Source organism: Herpailurus yagouaroundi, unplaced genomic scaffold, assembly GCF_014898765.1.
Source record: "Herpailurus yagouaroundi ecotype Mexico unplaced genomic scaffold, PumYag 141, whole genome shotgun sequence".
NCBI lineage: Eukaryota > Metazoa > Chordata > Mammalia > Carnivora > Felidae > Herpailurus > Herpailurus yagouaroundi.
Genome location: NW_024412396.1, coordinates 71699558 through 71716072, shown reverse-complemented (window position 1 = coordinate 71716072; position 16515 = coordinate 71699558). Strand labels below are relative to the sequence as shown.

At 63.4% G+C, this 16515-nt stretch overlaps 1 protein-coding gene across 4 annotated transcripts in view; it reads right to left on the bottom strand.

Annotated features, from left to right (window-relative positions):
- Positions 1-16515, bottom strand: part of EVL (Enah/Vasp-like) — a 153458-nt gene that overhangs the window by 5581 nt on the left and 131362 nt on the right. For 3 of the 4 annotated variants that reach the window (XM_040478211.1, XM_040478213.1, XM_040478215.1), the window contains exons 4-11: positions 14993-15056; positions 11894-11964; positions 10037-10266; positions 9189-9310; positions 6116-6176; positions 2322-2385; positions 661-727; positions 506-568 (exon numbers count right to left, since the gene is read on the bottom strand). In XM_040478211.1, the coding sequence (XP_040334145.1) occupies positions 506-568; positions 661-727; positions 2322-2385; positions 6116-6176; positions 9189-9310; positions 10037-10266; positions 11894-11964; positions 14993-15056 (742 nt within the window). The remainder of the gene's footprint in view (positions 1-505; positions 569-660; positions 728-2321; positions 2386-6115; positions 6177-9188; positions 9311-10036; positions 10267-11893; positions 11965-14992; positions 15057-16515) is intronic. The other variant, XM_040478212.1, reaches the window with a different exon arrangement.

The following is a 16515-nucleotide window of genomic DNA, read 5'->3' as shown; positions in this document are numbered from 1 at the left end:
TTGGGGACACCTCCGTTTCAAATACTCCATCCTGCTACCACACCAGCTTTTGGTTTGGGAAATGGTGAGTGTTTCTCGGGGGAGAGCTGTAGGCAGAGGAGGGAGGGAGGGGAGGCAGGGTGCCGGCTGGTCCCGGGATCAGCCGAAATGTGGGATGTGGCCACGGCCAGCGAGCACTTCCTGTGTTCGGCTGTTGTCCGCACAGCTGCTTTATGGGGTGCGGGAGGAGTGGAGGCCCGCAGAGGCCGCCCGGCCTGGCCCGAAGTCACAGTCAGTGAGCCCAGAGCTGGGGTTCAAGGCCAGCCCCACCACCTCTCGCTCTGCGAGGGGACAGCAAGGAGCAGGTGTGCACAGCCCTGAAGGCCCTCCTGACTACCTTCCCCAGGTCTGAGGAACAGGCCACCCTTTCCCAGAGCAAACTGTTAGGTGACAGGACACGGGAGTTTGGGGGTGTTAGTCGCGGGCAGCGGACAGAGGAGGTCCCTGGGACGGGTTTGTTCGGTACCTAGAGTGAGGCTGCGCCTGAAGGGGGCTCTTAGCTTCGGGGCTCTTTGCCACAGACGGGGTTCTACGGCACGGAATGAAACACACGTGTGAATTGGCCCGTCGCCGGCCTCGGCCCCGCCGGACGCACAGCTCGGCCTCCCCAGGGCAGCTCACCTGGACAGTAATGAGGACACGGGTTTCTCCACCGAGTTGCTCCGCTCCCAGGGCTTCCGGCCAGCCTCTGTCGATTCAGACAGGGGACGGACAGCCTCAGAGCTGGGAGGACTCTTGGTGGCCAACCCCCCCCCCCCCCACCGGCAGGAGGCCCCCCACCCGGACACTGAGGGCGCAGAGCTGCCCCAGCAGGAAGGTCTGCTTCGCGCTCCTTGTTCCCAGGCTCTCTTTGGCCCAGGATGGCCCTTGCAGGGTTGTGGATGGCACTGCTGTCACCCGGCATCGCCCCCCTCGGGACGCAGCTCCCACTCCCTGGACCTGGCTGACCCTGACTTGTGGCCTGGTTCTGAGTCCTCTCACCATGGCTGGGTCTCTTCTTGGAGTGAGAGCCTCTTAACCGTGACCTCTACAGTCAAGCCCCGACTGTGGCAAAGGGCTGAGTGGAGCAGAGGAAGCCCGTGGCCTGGCTGCCCTCAGGGCAGCCCAGAGACTGCCCGTCCCGCCCCACCGGGTACCAGCTGGTCCCCTCCCGCTCTGGCCCTGAAAGCTGTTTTTTCTTTCCATTTTCTTTCTTAAGTGGTGTTAAATTCCTATTTCGTTTACTTCAAAAGGTTTGTTGGACTGAATTGAATTCCCTGACTTTGCAGAATGAGCAGAGGCAGAAGAAAAATCCCTAGGGGTGGCAAGGAAGCCACCTGAGGGTCTGGGGGGGGGGTGTCTCTCCCCAAAACCCCGCTCTGGGGCCCACGCTGGCCTGTAGGCACAAGATCTGGGACCACATCCAGGCTCAGGCTGTGGCCCCGAACACACCACGTCACCTCCTAAACTGGGACACAGCATACACAGCCATTCACTGGGGTGTGCGGTGTTCACGCATTCGCCAAGAATCCACGGTGGCACCTTTTCAGAAGGAGAGGTCACAGGGAGGCAGCCTGGCCGGCAGAGCATCAGGACCGGAGGCAGGTGCGGCGGCAGGGCCACGCCCCCACGAGGCAGCCAGCAGCTGCCGAGAGCCTCCCTCTGCTGGGGTGCGGCGGCCTGTCTCCTCTCTGCCCCTCCCACCCCTCTCGAGAGCACAGGCTTCGAGCAGGTGCCGAACAAAGGTCTGTCGAACGACCGAGTGACCAACCCCAGCGGCTTCTTTCCACTCTCCAGCCTCAAGGCACTCTTCTACGTGGACCCCTGCACCCCGAGTGCCGACAGGGCTTCTGAGCAGGGTTTGGGGCTGTTTCTCCCCTACCCCATCACCAGCAGACTTCTTAGCAGCACCACAGTGAGCGAGGCTCACGGGTGATGACGGTTTCATCTAGCACGGCGGGCTCTTCGCAGGGAGACACGCGTGTGACAGGCGTGTTCCTCTTCAGAGCTCTGGCCCGAGGCCGGGAACCCCAGCCCCCCCCCCCCCCCCGGCTCCTCCTCCCCCATGTGGGGGTTCTAATGCCCTCGGGACGTCAGCACAGGCGGTGGCTCCAGCACCTGCCCCCGCTCCTCCTGGAGGCTCAGGGCTTCCAGAAGACGTCAGGGAGACCCCACTGTGCCACCTCATCGGCCCTCACTGCTCATCTGTGGAGGGAGGCGGTCGGGACGCATCATCTTCCCGGAGCGGCCCCCTCTTGCCCTCAGACCTCGTGCCTGGTGTGGGGCGGGACGCCGTCCCTTACCTGAGGAGTTGGGCGGCTGGCTGGCTGCTCGGGTCCCCGGAGACGGAGAGGTGCTCAGCTCTTCCTGGAACGGAAAAGAGAAGCTGTGCCCTCAGGGTCTGCTTAGAAAGGCCCGTCGGGGCAAAGGCAGGACACCTCTGACCAGGTCACTAGCAAACCTTGGCTTTCCACATTTTCTAAGGAGCCCGTGTTACTTCTGTAATCAGCGGAACAGTGACTGTTATCAGCAACAAGCGAAAAGCCCTAATCTTGGTGGGGAAGTGGTCCAGCCTCTGGACAGGTAGGGTGGGGGAAGGCTGCAGGGAGACGCGGGCTCCTGCAGAGCCGGGCAGACTTCTCTGTGATCTGCAACAAGCCCTTGCCGTCACTGAGCCCGCCACGGGCCCCTCGGGCTGACTCCTCGTGGGCCATTGTCCGCTGGCAGCCTTGGGCGGCCCATGGGAGTGGCCGGGCAGGACCACGGAAGGGACTCACTCTCTAGGCCCGGCTCCCTGCTCCACTGGCCGGCGTGAGGACCGGATGTCAGGCGGCCTTACGGGGCCGTGCACGTGGGTTGCGGCAGGGCCGGGCTCTGGGAGTGAGGGTCAGGGCCGCCCACGGCACGGCCTTCACCCCAGACACCTGGCGGTGGGAGACCCCACTCACTTCTCTTTTACCGAGAGAGGAGGACGCGGTGAGAATCCCTTCTCTCTGCCCAACCAGCCTACAAGTTCATCAGTGTTGCTGTCAAAGTGGGCTCTAGAACCTGGCTCTGTCCTCAGTGCCCCTCTGCCAAAGCGCCCACCGGTGGGGGAGGCAGGCTTGACAGGTGAGCCAGGCAGGAGCCGGAGCCGGGCCGCCTCTCGCCGCCTCCCGGCAGGTGCGCCCACCTCCCCGTGCCTGTGCCCACATCTCTACGCGCAGCGCCTGGCCCACGGCAGGGCTCCGCGGAGGCAGGCAAATGCGTGTCTGCTCTGCCTGTGGAATGTGCGTGGTGAAACGCAAAGAAAGGAGGTGAATAACTCGACAACAAAAACGCTGATGTTTGCAGGGCGCCTGGGTGGCTCAGTTGCTTTAGCGTCTGACTTCGGCTCAGGTCATGATCTCGCGGTTCGCGAGTTCCAGCCCCACGTCAGGCTCAGTGCTGTCAGCCTGTCAGCGCACAGCCTGCTTCAGATCCTCTGTCCCCCTCTCTCTGCCCCTCCCCTCTCCCAAAAAATAAATATAAAAAAAAAAAAGCTGATGCTTATCACACACATTTTGGAAGGATTTTACACTATTAAGAGAGGAGCATTTGTTAGGTAATAAAAATATGAACACACACACACACACACACAAACACACACACACACACACACACACACACACACACGCGATTGCTATGTGGAGCTTTTGACCAGGCAGAGTCAACCACCCTGACGAGACTGAACTAGTGAATTGTGACCCGAAGCCAAGAACCGCCTGTGGGATTGCCTGGGCCACATTCTCTGTCAGCTGCTTCCCTCCCCTCTGGTCCATCTGAGGTGTGGGCCCCTTGGCCGGGACCAGGATGCCAGGCTCAGTGCTCCAAGCGGGAGGCCTCCCCCTCCCCCAACTGCAACCCGCCCCTGGGCAACGTGAACCTGTGAGAGCCACTTGTCCCCAGACTGAGAACAGACCTGGCACCCATCAGCAGGCCCCAGGTATCTGTGGGGTGAATGAATAAACTCCCAGGGCTTCTGGCCCAGAGACGGAATGCGGTGCTGGGCCCTGGGTCTCAGCAAGCGTCTCCTCGGGCCTCTCGTTTAAGGGAGGGCTGAGTAACTGAAACGGTGGGCATCCACACGTGTGCCCGGGCACCAGGACCCGAAGGAGACGGGCAAGAATGGAGGCTGCGGGGGTTAAAACACAATGAGACACCAGGAGTTTTCGTTCAATGCCATCCTGTTATGCTTTCAAAAATAATTCAAACAGGGGCGCCTGGGGGGCCCAGTCGGTTGAGCGGCCGACTTCGCCTCAGGTCATGATCCCATAGTTCGTGGTTTCGAGTCCCACGTCGGGCTCTGTGCTGACAGCTCGGAGCCTGGAGCCTGCTGCGGATTCTGTGTCTCCCTCTCTCTCTGCCCCTCCCCCCACTCATGCTCTGTCTCTGTCTCAGAAATAAATAAACGTTAAAAAAAATAATAATTCAAACAAATGCTCCCTTCACAGAGAAGTTCCCCTTTCTTCCCAAGCTAGGAAGGAGAGCACCACAGCACCACGTGGCACCATCCCGCTGGGGCCGGGGGCTCACACCCTCCTGCCCTGGACGCTGGGCCCGCCCTCAGAGCCAGTGGGCGGCAGGGCGCCCACCCCACCCCCGGCCCCATATTCGGGGCTGTTTCCTTCTTTCAAACGAAGCTTGCTTGCTTTCCATTTGTTACTAAACCTAGTCTGTGCACATTGAGGAGCAGGGAAGAGACCCTGGAAGATCCTGAAAAAGGAAAGCCAGGGCCCGCTGCGCACCTGCTCCGGTGTGTGGGGTGGGGCCTGCTGACCGTGTGTGGGACTGCAGCAAGGGGAACCAGCAGGACCCCAAGGCTTATTCAAACCAGAAAGAAAAGTGGGGGTCAGGGGATGAGAACTCCCCACTGGGGGTGGAAGGTTTCTCCCAGAAGTCCCTGGGATTTGAACCCACTCTTCTTCTTGGAGCCGGGGATTTGGGGAGGTTGGGTGTTCGGAACGGGGCCGTGAGGCACGTCAGTTGTCCAGCACGGACCGACTCAGGACTCAGATGCCCAAGCAAGGCCACACAGACTTTTGGTACCGATGACTGCCCTGTGGCTCCTGGCCGGAAAGGCCTCTGCAGGCGACATAGGGGCTTGGGCCACAGGTTAAGAGTGAGTCTAAACAAGCAAAAGCGCGTGTGCGGGGCTAAAGATCGAGTGGTGGGGGGCCTTGCTTAGCCTGGGGTCTGGGAGGCTATCTTTTGGGGGATCAGTGTTTACACAGAGAAGTGTAGGCGAGCAGAAGCTAGCCGGAAGGGCTGACGCACTGCACGTCCCCAGGCATGGGGGTCAGAGGAAGCCGGCTGGCAGGGCCGGAGCCCAGGGCTGTCCCAGGTTCGCCTCAGCTGATGGAAGGGGGGGTCGGGCGGCGTGAGGCAGCTCACTGGCTGGTTGTTTCTTCTGCCTCCCATCACTAAGACGCAACCTGTATGCCCTTATGGTTAAGGTCTAAGTTCAGCCACTGCAGCAGGGGCCTACTTTTGTTAGAAAAGCTTAACGGGGGTGGGGGGGGGGGGAAGAGAATTAGCCACTCCTAGGGGAAGCAGATGCTTGGAGCCTGTGCAGCCAGACTGGGCTCCAGGAGGCCTGCTAAGGACAACAGCTGGAGTCCCTGTGTCCTCTGTCCCGCCCGCCTACAGCTCCTGCTGGAATCGATGGACTCAAGTGAAGTCTTTAAAAACCACTTGAGAAGTGATTTGAGAACGAAAACCGCCCTGGTCTCCCAGTACACGGTGCCTACCGCGAGCGCGCTCCCTGAACCCCGAATCCCTGGCAGAGGCCAGGCCCCGTCTGCACGGCCCCTCTGAGCTTCCAGGCTACATCCAAGCTTTCCCCTCGTGGCTCTCCCGGGCTAGCTCCCGCTTCCCTGCTTCTTGCCTGACCTCAGATGTTGTGAGGACCAGGGCAAAGGCCTGCCACCCGGAGTGAGGGGAGGGACAGACGTGAATGCTCCCCCGGCTCTTCTGTCCCTCCTATGAACCACCTGGTGAAGTTTCTACCACATGTACGTGCAAGCCAGCCCAAAGGCCTGGTCTCCTCACACTGGTGGGGAAGTTGGGGGCTGCTTACCGTTTGGCTCTCATCTTCCTTTTTATCAGCCGGCTTGTCTGTTTGGGAGGCTGCTTTTCTCCTAGCACGAGGGGAAAAAGGGCACACATCAGCTCCTGTTTTCACGCTGACCCAGATGCCTCTGCTGGACACACCGCCTGGCACTCAGAGGAATCTGTGGGGGGGGGATCTGACCCGTTTTGTGTGAAGGAGGCAATTGTTCGAGCAGCCACGGCAATGCCTAGGTGAGCGTCCGGGCCTCTGTCCTTGTCCCATGACCCTGGACACAAAACTGGTCTGGGAAGGGAGAACAGGGTCTGGGGGACATTCTAGTCTCTGTTTATGGCACCTGAGGAGTGGAAGAAATTGGTTTGCAGCCTGTCCAGGTTCCCCAGGGGACTCGGCTGGGCTGGGGTGGCAGCCACTCTCCCAGGACACTCGAGGCCGGGCCCCGTGGGACAGGGAGAGGTGCCCCTCGGTCACAGGTCAGGGCTGTGGGAGCATTCTGTCTTCAGACTGACTGGCTTAGGTAAGCGAATCCCGCTACCTGTGGGAAACCTTTTTCCATGGCCTCTTCCTATTTCGGACCTTAGCCCAGCAGCCGCCCCCCGCCCCCTCTCAGATCCGGAACACCACTGTGAGCCTGCCCTTGCCCAGAGAGGGCAGGGCCCTGAAGAGCTCCAGCTGATGCTCTCCGGTCGCTCTGCACACTCCCCACCTGCACGGACCCCTTCTCGTATCCTCTAAAGCCCACCCCTACGTTTTGGCCTCAGTGGTCATCTATACCTGGCTGACTCCCAGATCCGCACACACACCCCTGATAGCCCCCAGAGATGTGCTGTCAGGGATCTCCCACTGTGTGAAGCCGCCACAGCACTCAGCACCCGGGAGGTGAGGCTGTCACAGCCGAGAGACGGGCCCACGGGGAGTCTCTCCTCCCAGAAACCCAGGGGATCCCCCCCCCCACCAACCTCTTCCTCACAGAGTGGAGCCAACCCTGCCTGTGCCTCGTAGCTCAAGTCTGTCCTCCCGTCTTCACTTCCAACACCTAGTGCCGGCCTGCAGTGCCTCTTCCTGGACAATAGCAGCCCCCTTGCCGGGCTGCCCACTGCCACTTTGTTCCACGACACTCTGTCCTCACCCAGAGCCAGCATTGAATTTTCTGAAGCCAAGAGCGGGCCGGCACGCCAGTCCCGGGAGGGCTCAGCACATAGCTCTTGTCCACGCTGAGTTTCCCGTCTGAGCCCGGCTACTGGGAGGGAGACCTCGCCGCTGGGACCCCACTGCAGGGAGGGAGACCCCATCGCTGGGACCCCACTGCTGGGAGACCCTGCTGCTGGGAGAGAGACACGGCCCCAGGGGAGGCAGAAACTCCCTTCCAACCTTCATCAAAACAACAGTCTGCGGGGGCTCTGTCACTACGGCTCCAGGCAGCCCCCGCCGCGGGGTGGGCTTCAAAGAGTGGCTTGCTGAACCCTTGTGGGCGCGGTGCACCCGTGCTTGTTCTTGGCGGGGCCTCGACCGTCACGCCAGCGTCCGGGCGTCTCACGGGCTCCTGGCGACATCGGCCTTTTCCTGTCCTCAGGAACTTCCTCTGTGTTTGGTCTGAACCATCTAGGCCTGTTATTGTTAACGCGTCGGTTTTGGACTTGAGAGAAGCAGGACTGATTTCTTTTTGAACAACATCTATTTTTACACAAGGCCCGTCCACCTCTCTGGGGTGGAGCCCTGCACGCCTGCAGACAAGGCTTGTTCTCACAGCCCGACCTTCCGCCACCCTCCACCACGCGCCGGGCTCTAGGCCCGGTGGGTCTCTAGCCTCCCCAGTATCGGAACACTGCCCGCTCACCTCGGCCGGGAGGAGGGCTCTCCTTCCGGGCCGTGCCCCTGTGGAGCCTCCCCCGTGAGGCCCTCCTGGCTCGCCCGGGGGCGGCCAGCACTGGTGTGTGAGCCTCTGCTCTGCTGCGTGACGACTGCTCACAGTCTGTCCCTGCCCTTGGCGACCTACGCGTGCCATGGATCAATCTCCTGGCTCTGTCCGCCACCCCTGGCCGTGTGAGCAGAGGCCCGCCGGCCCTGTCCTGCCGCAAAGCGCCAGGGCACCTACCTGCGCTCCGGGGACCCGTTTCCCCCCCTCGCCCTCACAGAGCCGTGGCCAGGGCAACACAAAGCCCCGGCCCAGGGGAGTTCCCACTCAGGGTTAGCCCACCTGGAGGGCAGTGGGAGTGCCTGACAGTAAGAGAAGTCGGGGGCGGGGGCCCGGTGGTAGGGGGGCCCAGAGGCTGCTTATGCGGACACGAAGGAGCACTCCCACAGGGGGGTCTGCTCCTGAGCCCCGCGGTGCCCAGGGAGCATGGCATTCGCAACCTACGTTGGCACGTTCCTGCCGCCAGGCCACGCTGACGAGTAAGATCCAGGCTCTGCGACCCTTCTGAGGAGCTGCCTGGCCTCTCCGCCCGCTGCCGTTTCAGCTGGGGGACGCCCAGGAGGCACGGGGACAGGCTGACGGCCTGGGGCAAGCTGGCGCCACGGCTGCTGGTGTGGACGAAGGGGCTGACCGGGCCCCGGGCCCCAGAGCCCAGCCGCGACGCGGGTGCCACTCTTGTCCCATTCCCCGGGGTGGTGCCCTCGGGACTCCCGCCACTTCAGAAGGCTCCCCCCTGTCCTCCGTGATGGCCCCGCAGGACCGGCCCCGCAGCACGCGTTCGCCGTTGTCACTCGGAGCGGCTCCAGCAGTGAGACCGTGTCATTTACGTCAGGATCGTAAGTGTGGGGCATGCGCCTCTCTTCCCCCCGAACTGGCCTCTGAGATTATCTCCAAATTTCCGTCCACTCAGGACGAGGCTGGTACACGGAGGATGCGTCAGTAAACGCCGTCACACCCAGATGAGGAAGGGCTGGGAGGTCAGGGGACTCCTCTGGGCCCGATGCCTCAGGCTGACCCCCCGAGAAGGGGGAACTTAACAGTCCCCTGCTGGGCTGAGTCCAGGTGGCGGTGGGCCCCGGGGCCGGGCAAGGCCTGCGCTTTGATGCTAAGGAGCAGGAGACCCCTGACAAGTAGCTGCGTCTGGGGCAGGGCGGACCGGACACCCACCTCTTGGCCAGCAGCTTGTTCATTTCTTCCATGAGGCCTCCTCCTCCACCCCCACTGCTCGCTCGGTTGGCGTCAGACTTAGAGGTCCCGCTGGGGCTGGAGCCTCCGGATGCATCTTCTGGCTGAAGGGTCAGGACACCGCGTTTTAGTCCGGCGTCTGGGGCGGGACGTCACCGGGGGGCGGGGGGTGCACGCGAGGGCGGACGGGATCCCCACGACGGAGGCGCTGGAAGAGGCCCTCAGCCCTCGGGTCCCGTCCCCCCGGCCCCGCCGGAGACTCCAGCGGAGTCCAGCGAGGCACCAGGACTGGCCGGTCGCAGTCGACAGACGCTCCCCAGGTCTGCTGGCCCCTGTCAGCGCCCTTGCCAAGGCGGGTGTGTCATGACCGGGAGGAGGGGCACGTCTCGGGAAGGAAGCCAAACTCTGTCTCGCGGGTGTTCTAAGAGCCACAGCTGCCCTCAGCTGCCCTGGGGCCGCTCCCCCTTCCGGGCCACCCCAGACGTGCTGGGACAGGCGGTGGGTGTGGTGCGGCTGGCCTCCAGGGTCGCGGGGGAAGCGGGATGGATTCAGATCCAGGAGACCCGGGGCTGAGTGCGAACCCTACAGCTGACGGGCCGGATGGCGGGCGAACCGCTTCCCCGCCGACGCCTCAGTTCTCGTCTGCGAGGCCTCCCGCCCCACTCGCGACGGTCAGCGTGAGGGCCAGCAGCAACCGCCGGCACCTTGTGGCTGCTGTGGCACCGCGTGGCAGGGGTGGCGTCCAGGCTGGGGGCCTTTCCCAGCGTCTGGTAGACGAGGGCGGTTCGAAAGGGCCCCGGGCCGGCCCGCCCACACCCAGGGACGCTTACCCGTTGGACTCTCCTCAGCTTGGCCCCAGCCAAGGCAGCGGCCAGTCCTGACACGGAGCTCTCGTCGTGGCTGGCGCCCTGCGCTCCTCCGGCTGGCAGTGGGGGTGGGGGAGGCGGAGTGGCCCCTGCGGGTGGAGGCGGGACAGGGGGCGGAGGCGGGGGTGGGGGCCCACTACAGGAGAGGGGGGCGCTGGCTGCAGACGAGGGGTGCCCCGGTGGGAGAATGGGTCCTGAAATACAAGGGTGGGGCTCAGTCAGGCCCCAGTCCCCAGCTGGTGCTCCCCTGGGAGGACGGACAGCAGGCAGCCTGCTCCTCTGAGGGACAAGCTCAAGGTTGCCTCTTCCAGGAAGCCCCCGCAGGACGCACCTAGCCCTGGTCTAGTCACTCCCTCCGCTGGTCTTCCCAGCATTCCTTGAGCTCAGCTAACTTTCTCTAGCTCCTGTCGTGGTCTTCCCGTGACAGACGCGCTCTGGTGCGTATCTCGTTTTCCGCCTCCGTACCTAGCTTTACCCTGGGCACCGGCAGAGGTAGGTCCCTCAGATGCTGTTGTGACCGACCGTGGCCTCGGGGGACCGAGGCAGGTACCCACGGTCGCAGGGCCGACCGGGGCACGTGTCAGGGAGCAATGCAGAGGGCCGGGCAGTCCTCTGTCCACCATCCGGCGAGCCCTCCCTCCAGGGCCTACTGAGCTCCACCGCGTGCTCAGCACCATGCCGGGCGCTGGGGAGGGCGGCCACAGGCTCTCTGCTCATGGCCTCGCGGGGAAGCGGTGAGCCAGTCCCACAGATGAGCGCACAGACGCAGCTGTGGCAGGATGGCAACTGCTACTGGGGGAGGCCCGTGGCGCCATCTCGGCACACGAAGAGGGGTTCAACTTCAGGGCCAGTTCAGAGAAGACGTCCTCGGGGACGTGCCCACGGTGCCGGGACAGTGACAGAGAGCAGGAGTCAAGTTTGGTGAAGGAGGGAGAAGAGGACGGGGAGTGCCGGAGAGGCACCGGAGAGGTGCAAGGAGCCACCAGGTCTGCGGGAACCGGGCCTGCGCACTGGGAGGCCAGCCTGCTCGGGAGGGACGGGAAGGGGGGACACGTGACGAGGTCAGCTGCGCATCAGCAACGTGGAGGGTGGACCAGAGCGGGGCGGGGTCCCGGAGGGGGTCGAGGTGACAGGGGGTGCTAGAAGCCAGCATTTGCACCAGTGGGGGCTCCCGTCACTGGGGCAGGGGCCGGGGCTCGGTTTTCTCATCAGTAAGCCAGGGGGACACGCGCCTGCTTACTTCACGGGGCATCTGAGAGAAGTCAGCAGAACGAAGGACATGGAAACACTCTATAAGCTGTGAAGTCCTGGGGTTACTAATCAACACTGTCACTCTTCAGCGAATCTTCTGCTGTCCTGTGCTGAGTTCCACTCAACTGCTGGGATAACACTGCATCTCTGGAGGGCTTCTGACTCCCGGGGCAGGCGGGGCCCTCTTCCATGTGTCTTTATAACTCACAGTAACTTGGCCACCACGTGTGCACTGGGATGATCCGGGGTCCTTGGCCGGACACTGGGCTCCCTGGGGCAGGGGCGGCATCTGCCTTGTCCGTCCCTGCGTGTCCCTAGCCCTCAGCACGGTGCCGGAGACAAGGCCTGTGGCCGCTGAGTGTCTGCTCAGCCAGTGAGTGGTGGGGGGCAAGGGCCGGGCCAGGCTGGGCTACTCCCCTTCCCCCAGCTCTGTTGTCTTTCACCGGGCGTGGGCGTGACCGTGACACATGGAGATGGACGCAACCAGAAGCTCTTCACAGAGGCCCGAGGCGCCCCGGGAAGGGTGGGGTGTGGCGGGGGGCAGGGAGCGGTTCCCAGAGGGGGTCTCACCTGTGGCTGAGGTTCTTCTCTCTAGAGACTCCTGACGCTGTTGCTGGTGCTGGGTCTGCTCCATCACTTGTCTGGAAGACAACAATGACAGAGCGGGTCTGACCTCGCGATGCCGAGAACAACGTGGCTCTGTGTGCGGGAGCCCAGGCTGCAGAGTCGGGTTCCGTTGGCATTCCCTGAGAGCCCCGGGCTGGGGGCCCTGGCAGCGAGCTTGCCTCGTCCGCCCTGGCCCTGATGGCCGGGCATGCTGCCCTCACTTCAGGGAGGTGGCGCACGTGACTGGTTCCAGGTCCCCAAACAGGCGAGTGCCGGCAGGCCCCCTCGAACAGTCCCAGGCACGCCTGGACGGGGAGGCCTTCAGGAAGGCTCGGGAGACCATCCGGCTGAGTGACCGAGCTTTTCCCCAGGCCGGGCGTGCCCATCTGGCTTTGGGGGCCCTGGGGCCACAGCAGACCTGACCTCAGGGTCGTTCATTCTCAGGACACCTGACTGCGTTCCCCGGAACGAGTTTCAGGCGTCGCCGGTTGCCAGGAGACGCGGACGCTAAGGCTGCCTGTCCTCATTCTTTCTACCACAGAGCCAGCCGCAGGCCAGGCTTCCACCAGAGAGCCATTTGGTACGCTCAGTGCACTGCTCTGTGTGCCTCGGCGGGAACTGGCCTCCTAGCTCCTGAAGGCAGAGCGACCTCGGGTGCTCGTAAAGGCGGGTCGAGTGAGGACACTGACCCACAAATAGGTCCTCAGAATCCGGGACTGAGGTGCTGGGGCAGACCAGGGACAGCAGCAAGGCTTCAAGTCGGCGTGAGCCAGCTCCACTTAGCTGTGCCCATGAAACACGGGGTCGGGGGATGCTCTCACACCTCCTCCGGGCTCAGCGGGAGAGCGCACTGGAGGCACGCGGTGGTCTGGCCGTGGGCGGGGGAGGCGGGGAGGGCGGCCGGCAGGGCGGGAGGGTGCTGGCCTTGCGTCTGCACGGCACCCTCGGTCTGCGGTGAGCTGGTGCCGGTCCGGGGCCGGCCCCGCGCCTGGCCCGTGGCCGCTGCCCAGGAAGCACTTTGTGAAGGAACGAGTACACGGGGCTCGTCCAGCGGCTGGCGCACAGCACCTCCTCCAGAGGGGACCGTCTAGAGGGACGGGCCCTTCTGGCTCCTGCTCTGGGAGCACGGCTCTGTGACCGCGGGTAAGTCACTCCCCTTTCTTGGGCCTCTTCTCCGCAGAGTAAGCACGAGGGCACGTGTTCTCGGGGGCTCCGGTGAGGACAACGTGCGAGCCCGACAAGATGGTGGAAAAGACCCTGCTGGTAGGAGAGGCTGGGAGAGCTCCCGGCTGTGTCTGCATCAGCGTCTCTGCCGAACTGCGGCAGCGTCACCCGGAAGAAGCTCCAACCTTCCCAGCAGGATCCACAGGCTCAGAAGCCCTTGGCAAAAGGGAGGCTTTTGGAAGTACTTAAAAATCAGGTGTGGGCTTCAGACCCTGTTTGTGAGCGAACAGAAGGCTCCTGTGCTCGGAATCCCCACCGCACGTCTGGCCCCACGTAAGTCACCTCTCCCCTGGCCTCCCTTCGTGTGAGGTGACCGGCAGGAGCAGGGTCCCCTGCCCTGTGGCCTGGGTTGACTCCTGCAGTTCACACAGGGGCCTGCAGGGGATGCTCCGGCCCACGGACAGCGGACTGCAGGCGGCCTCGCAAAGGAACTCTGGACTCGGCTGGTGGGTCAGGGGAACGCAGGGTGGTGTTTAACCAGTTCTCAGGGATCTGTTAGGACTCATCTGCCCCGAACAGTCATCCCTGGGCCTGGTGGGGCTCACGCACGCCCCTCTCGGGGTGGAGGCGGCCAGGGCACCCGGCAGAGCTGGGACCACGCTGGCTGTCGGTCCTGGTTCCGCCTCTAACTGCTCATGACTTTGGGCAAGTCCTTTCCACTCTCAGCTTCAGCGGGCTCGTGTGAGAACAGTACCAGCAACAGGAACCCCGGAGGGTCAGCGTGAGGGGTAAACGAGGCAAAGCCTGTAAAAGCCTTTCATAAACTGCAACATGCTCTATCCTGAGAGGCCAGGAGACAGGCCCAGGGAACTGAGAGACGAATGGGAACAGACAAAAGGAGTCTCCCCCGCCTGTAGGCAGTCTAGAAGCACACTGCCATCTTTACCTCATTTCATGGAGGTGAGCAGAGCAAGGATTACCGCCGTTCTCTTCCAGTGGGAGAGCGAGGTCTAGAGCAGGAACTTGCCCAGGGTTACAAAGTACACCGTTGGGGCCAGAAGGCACCCACAGGTTACGGGGTTGTGGCCCTCGCTCCCTAGAGCGGGTGACAGGCTAGAGGAAGACAGGCCCCGCAGACCCTCACAGCTAGCTGAGCTGGGGGGGACGTGGCCTCCCCGACTCCCGGCCCAGGGTTCCATGGGAGTCTGGCTGCAGGCCCCCCCCACCCCAAGAACCTCGGCACAGCCTGGCTCCAAGCCTATCAGAGGGGCAGAGCCCCTGGCCCTGCCTTCCCTGGCGACGTGACCTGGGGAGGCTGCTCCCTCCTTGGCCACCGCGGTCTCTTCTATAACTTCAGGACAACGGCACTGGCCCTTCCTCCCTGTCTGAGCACTTTAGAAGCTCCTTGGAGGGGTCGGGGGTCACCTTACGGCCCATACTCCACGGGCTGGCAAACGGCAACAACACAGCCCTGGCCGAGCGGTCGAAAAGCTGTGATCCCCAAGGGCGCTCATGGCCTTTGTCCACCTTAATCCCAGGTGGGAGGGGCGGGGGCAGGGGGTTAAGATCCTCCCGAGAGGCTGTGGCACCCGCCCGAGGCCACAGGAGGGTCGCGTCCGCCCGTCTCCAGCAGGGTGGCCTCGGCCGCGTTACTGCAGCCTCCCCAACATCACAGCTCTCCCTACACATGTGGGAGGGCTGAGTTCAGTCCCAGGAACGCACCTAGGATGCCGCAGACCGGCCGTCCCCATGAGGCCACACGTTCCCTCCCTCGCTCTGGCCAAGCAGCCACAAACGTGCTCCCTCTTCCCTCTGGTCAAGCCTGTCCACCTCCCCCCGCCCCGCCCCCCGCCCCAGTGTGTGTCTCTGGGGTCCTGGCCCTGCCGGGCAGGGGGTTACCTTCTCTGGATGTCCATCTCGTCAGGAGAGGGGCCATTCTGCACCTGACGCTGGGTGGAGGGGCCTGCGGGGCAGAGAAGCACAGTGGTTAGTGGGTAGAAAGGCCCCGGCAGACCAGCCCGCAACGCTCCCCGTCTCTGCTCCCCCTGGCCTGCAGGAGACCCCCTGACCTCTCAACAGGTACACCACCATCCCTATCCTGCCCCCCTCAATCGCCTCTCTGCCCGTCTCGGCGCTCTTCTCTCGGGGCCAGGGAACGGGACCGCGTTGCTCACACGGCCGAGACGGCCCTTCAGCTGCAGAGACCCCCTCCTTCCCTCTCAAGCTGTGTTTGCTGCGACCTCACGTCCCTCCGTGGCTCCGGCCTCTGCACGTCCCACAAAGCCGTTCCAACCCAAATCGCCAGTGTGCTCGGCATCGCCAAAACCCAAAGGAGGCGTTCTGTCCCGCCCCCTTCCCTCTGGCCCGCCCTTTGGGCACAGGAATGGCCCTGGCGGCGGGTTAAGCGTCAGAGCCAGGGATTTCGCACCTGGTCTGGAGGCGCCACAGCCCGTGCCCCTCACCGCGGCGCGGGGCCCTCCTGCCTGCATCTAGGAGCCTGCGGCTGTGGGTGGGAAGGAGACGGCGAGGCCCAGATGGCAGAGGCTGTCACTGAGCGACCGCGAAGCTTTCCGGGCCACACCCTTGCCCTGGACCCTGAAGGCAGGGCCCAGGGCAGTCCAGGTCGGCTACCTGTGCCCTATGTTCGGGTGGGGGCTGGTGCGGTACCACATTTACAAGAAAAGGTACGCTTCTGCCCCAACCTGAGAAAGAGCTGATTGTTCCTGGTCTTTGCCAGCTCAGGTGTCACTGGGGAGCTGCACAGAGTCAGTGACAGGGCAGAGAATCTGGGCAAGTGGGTCTCATACTTCCCTGACGGCACAGGGAAGGGGTTTGTCTCCTCCCAGGGATAAAGTGGCAGTGATGCTCAGCCCACAGCAAACTCCATGACATACAGAAGGTTCTCCCACAGGCGCTTCAAGCCGCTGAGGGATTAGCAGGTTGTCCCCTGGATCAGGGGCACGGCGGGACAGAGAGCAACAGAATCTCAAAGCTGAAACAGATCGTCCGATTCCAGGGCAGCCTCCTGCCCGGCCCAGGAGTGTCCTGTGTGCCTCCCAGGCAGGTGGTCTGGCGTGATCCCAGCTACGGGAGCCCCTACCTCCGAGACCACGTGCTCTCTCTTACACCGAGGTCTCAAGCCTGCCCGCCCTCGGAGGCCCTGCCTCCGCCATCAGGTGGGACACAGCATGGGTGGAGTCTTTCCATGACCAGAGTGAGCCTCCACCTCTGGCTGTTTCTGGACCTTGCCGTCCTGGGCCCCGGGATCCATTCTGGTCAAGCTTTCGGTGGTGTCCTGGCTCCGGTGTGAATGTTTCAGCCGGGGAAGGAGGAGGACCCGGGTGGTGGGCGGTGGGCCCGCTGCTCGGTGGGAGGAGATGGCCTTGTGGGGCTCCAGGGAAAATGCCTCCCTGGGTGGACCC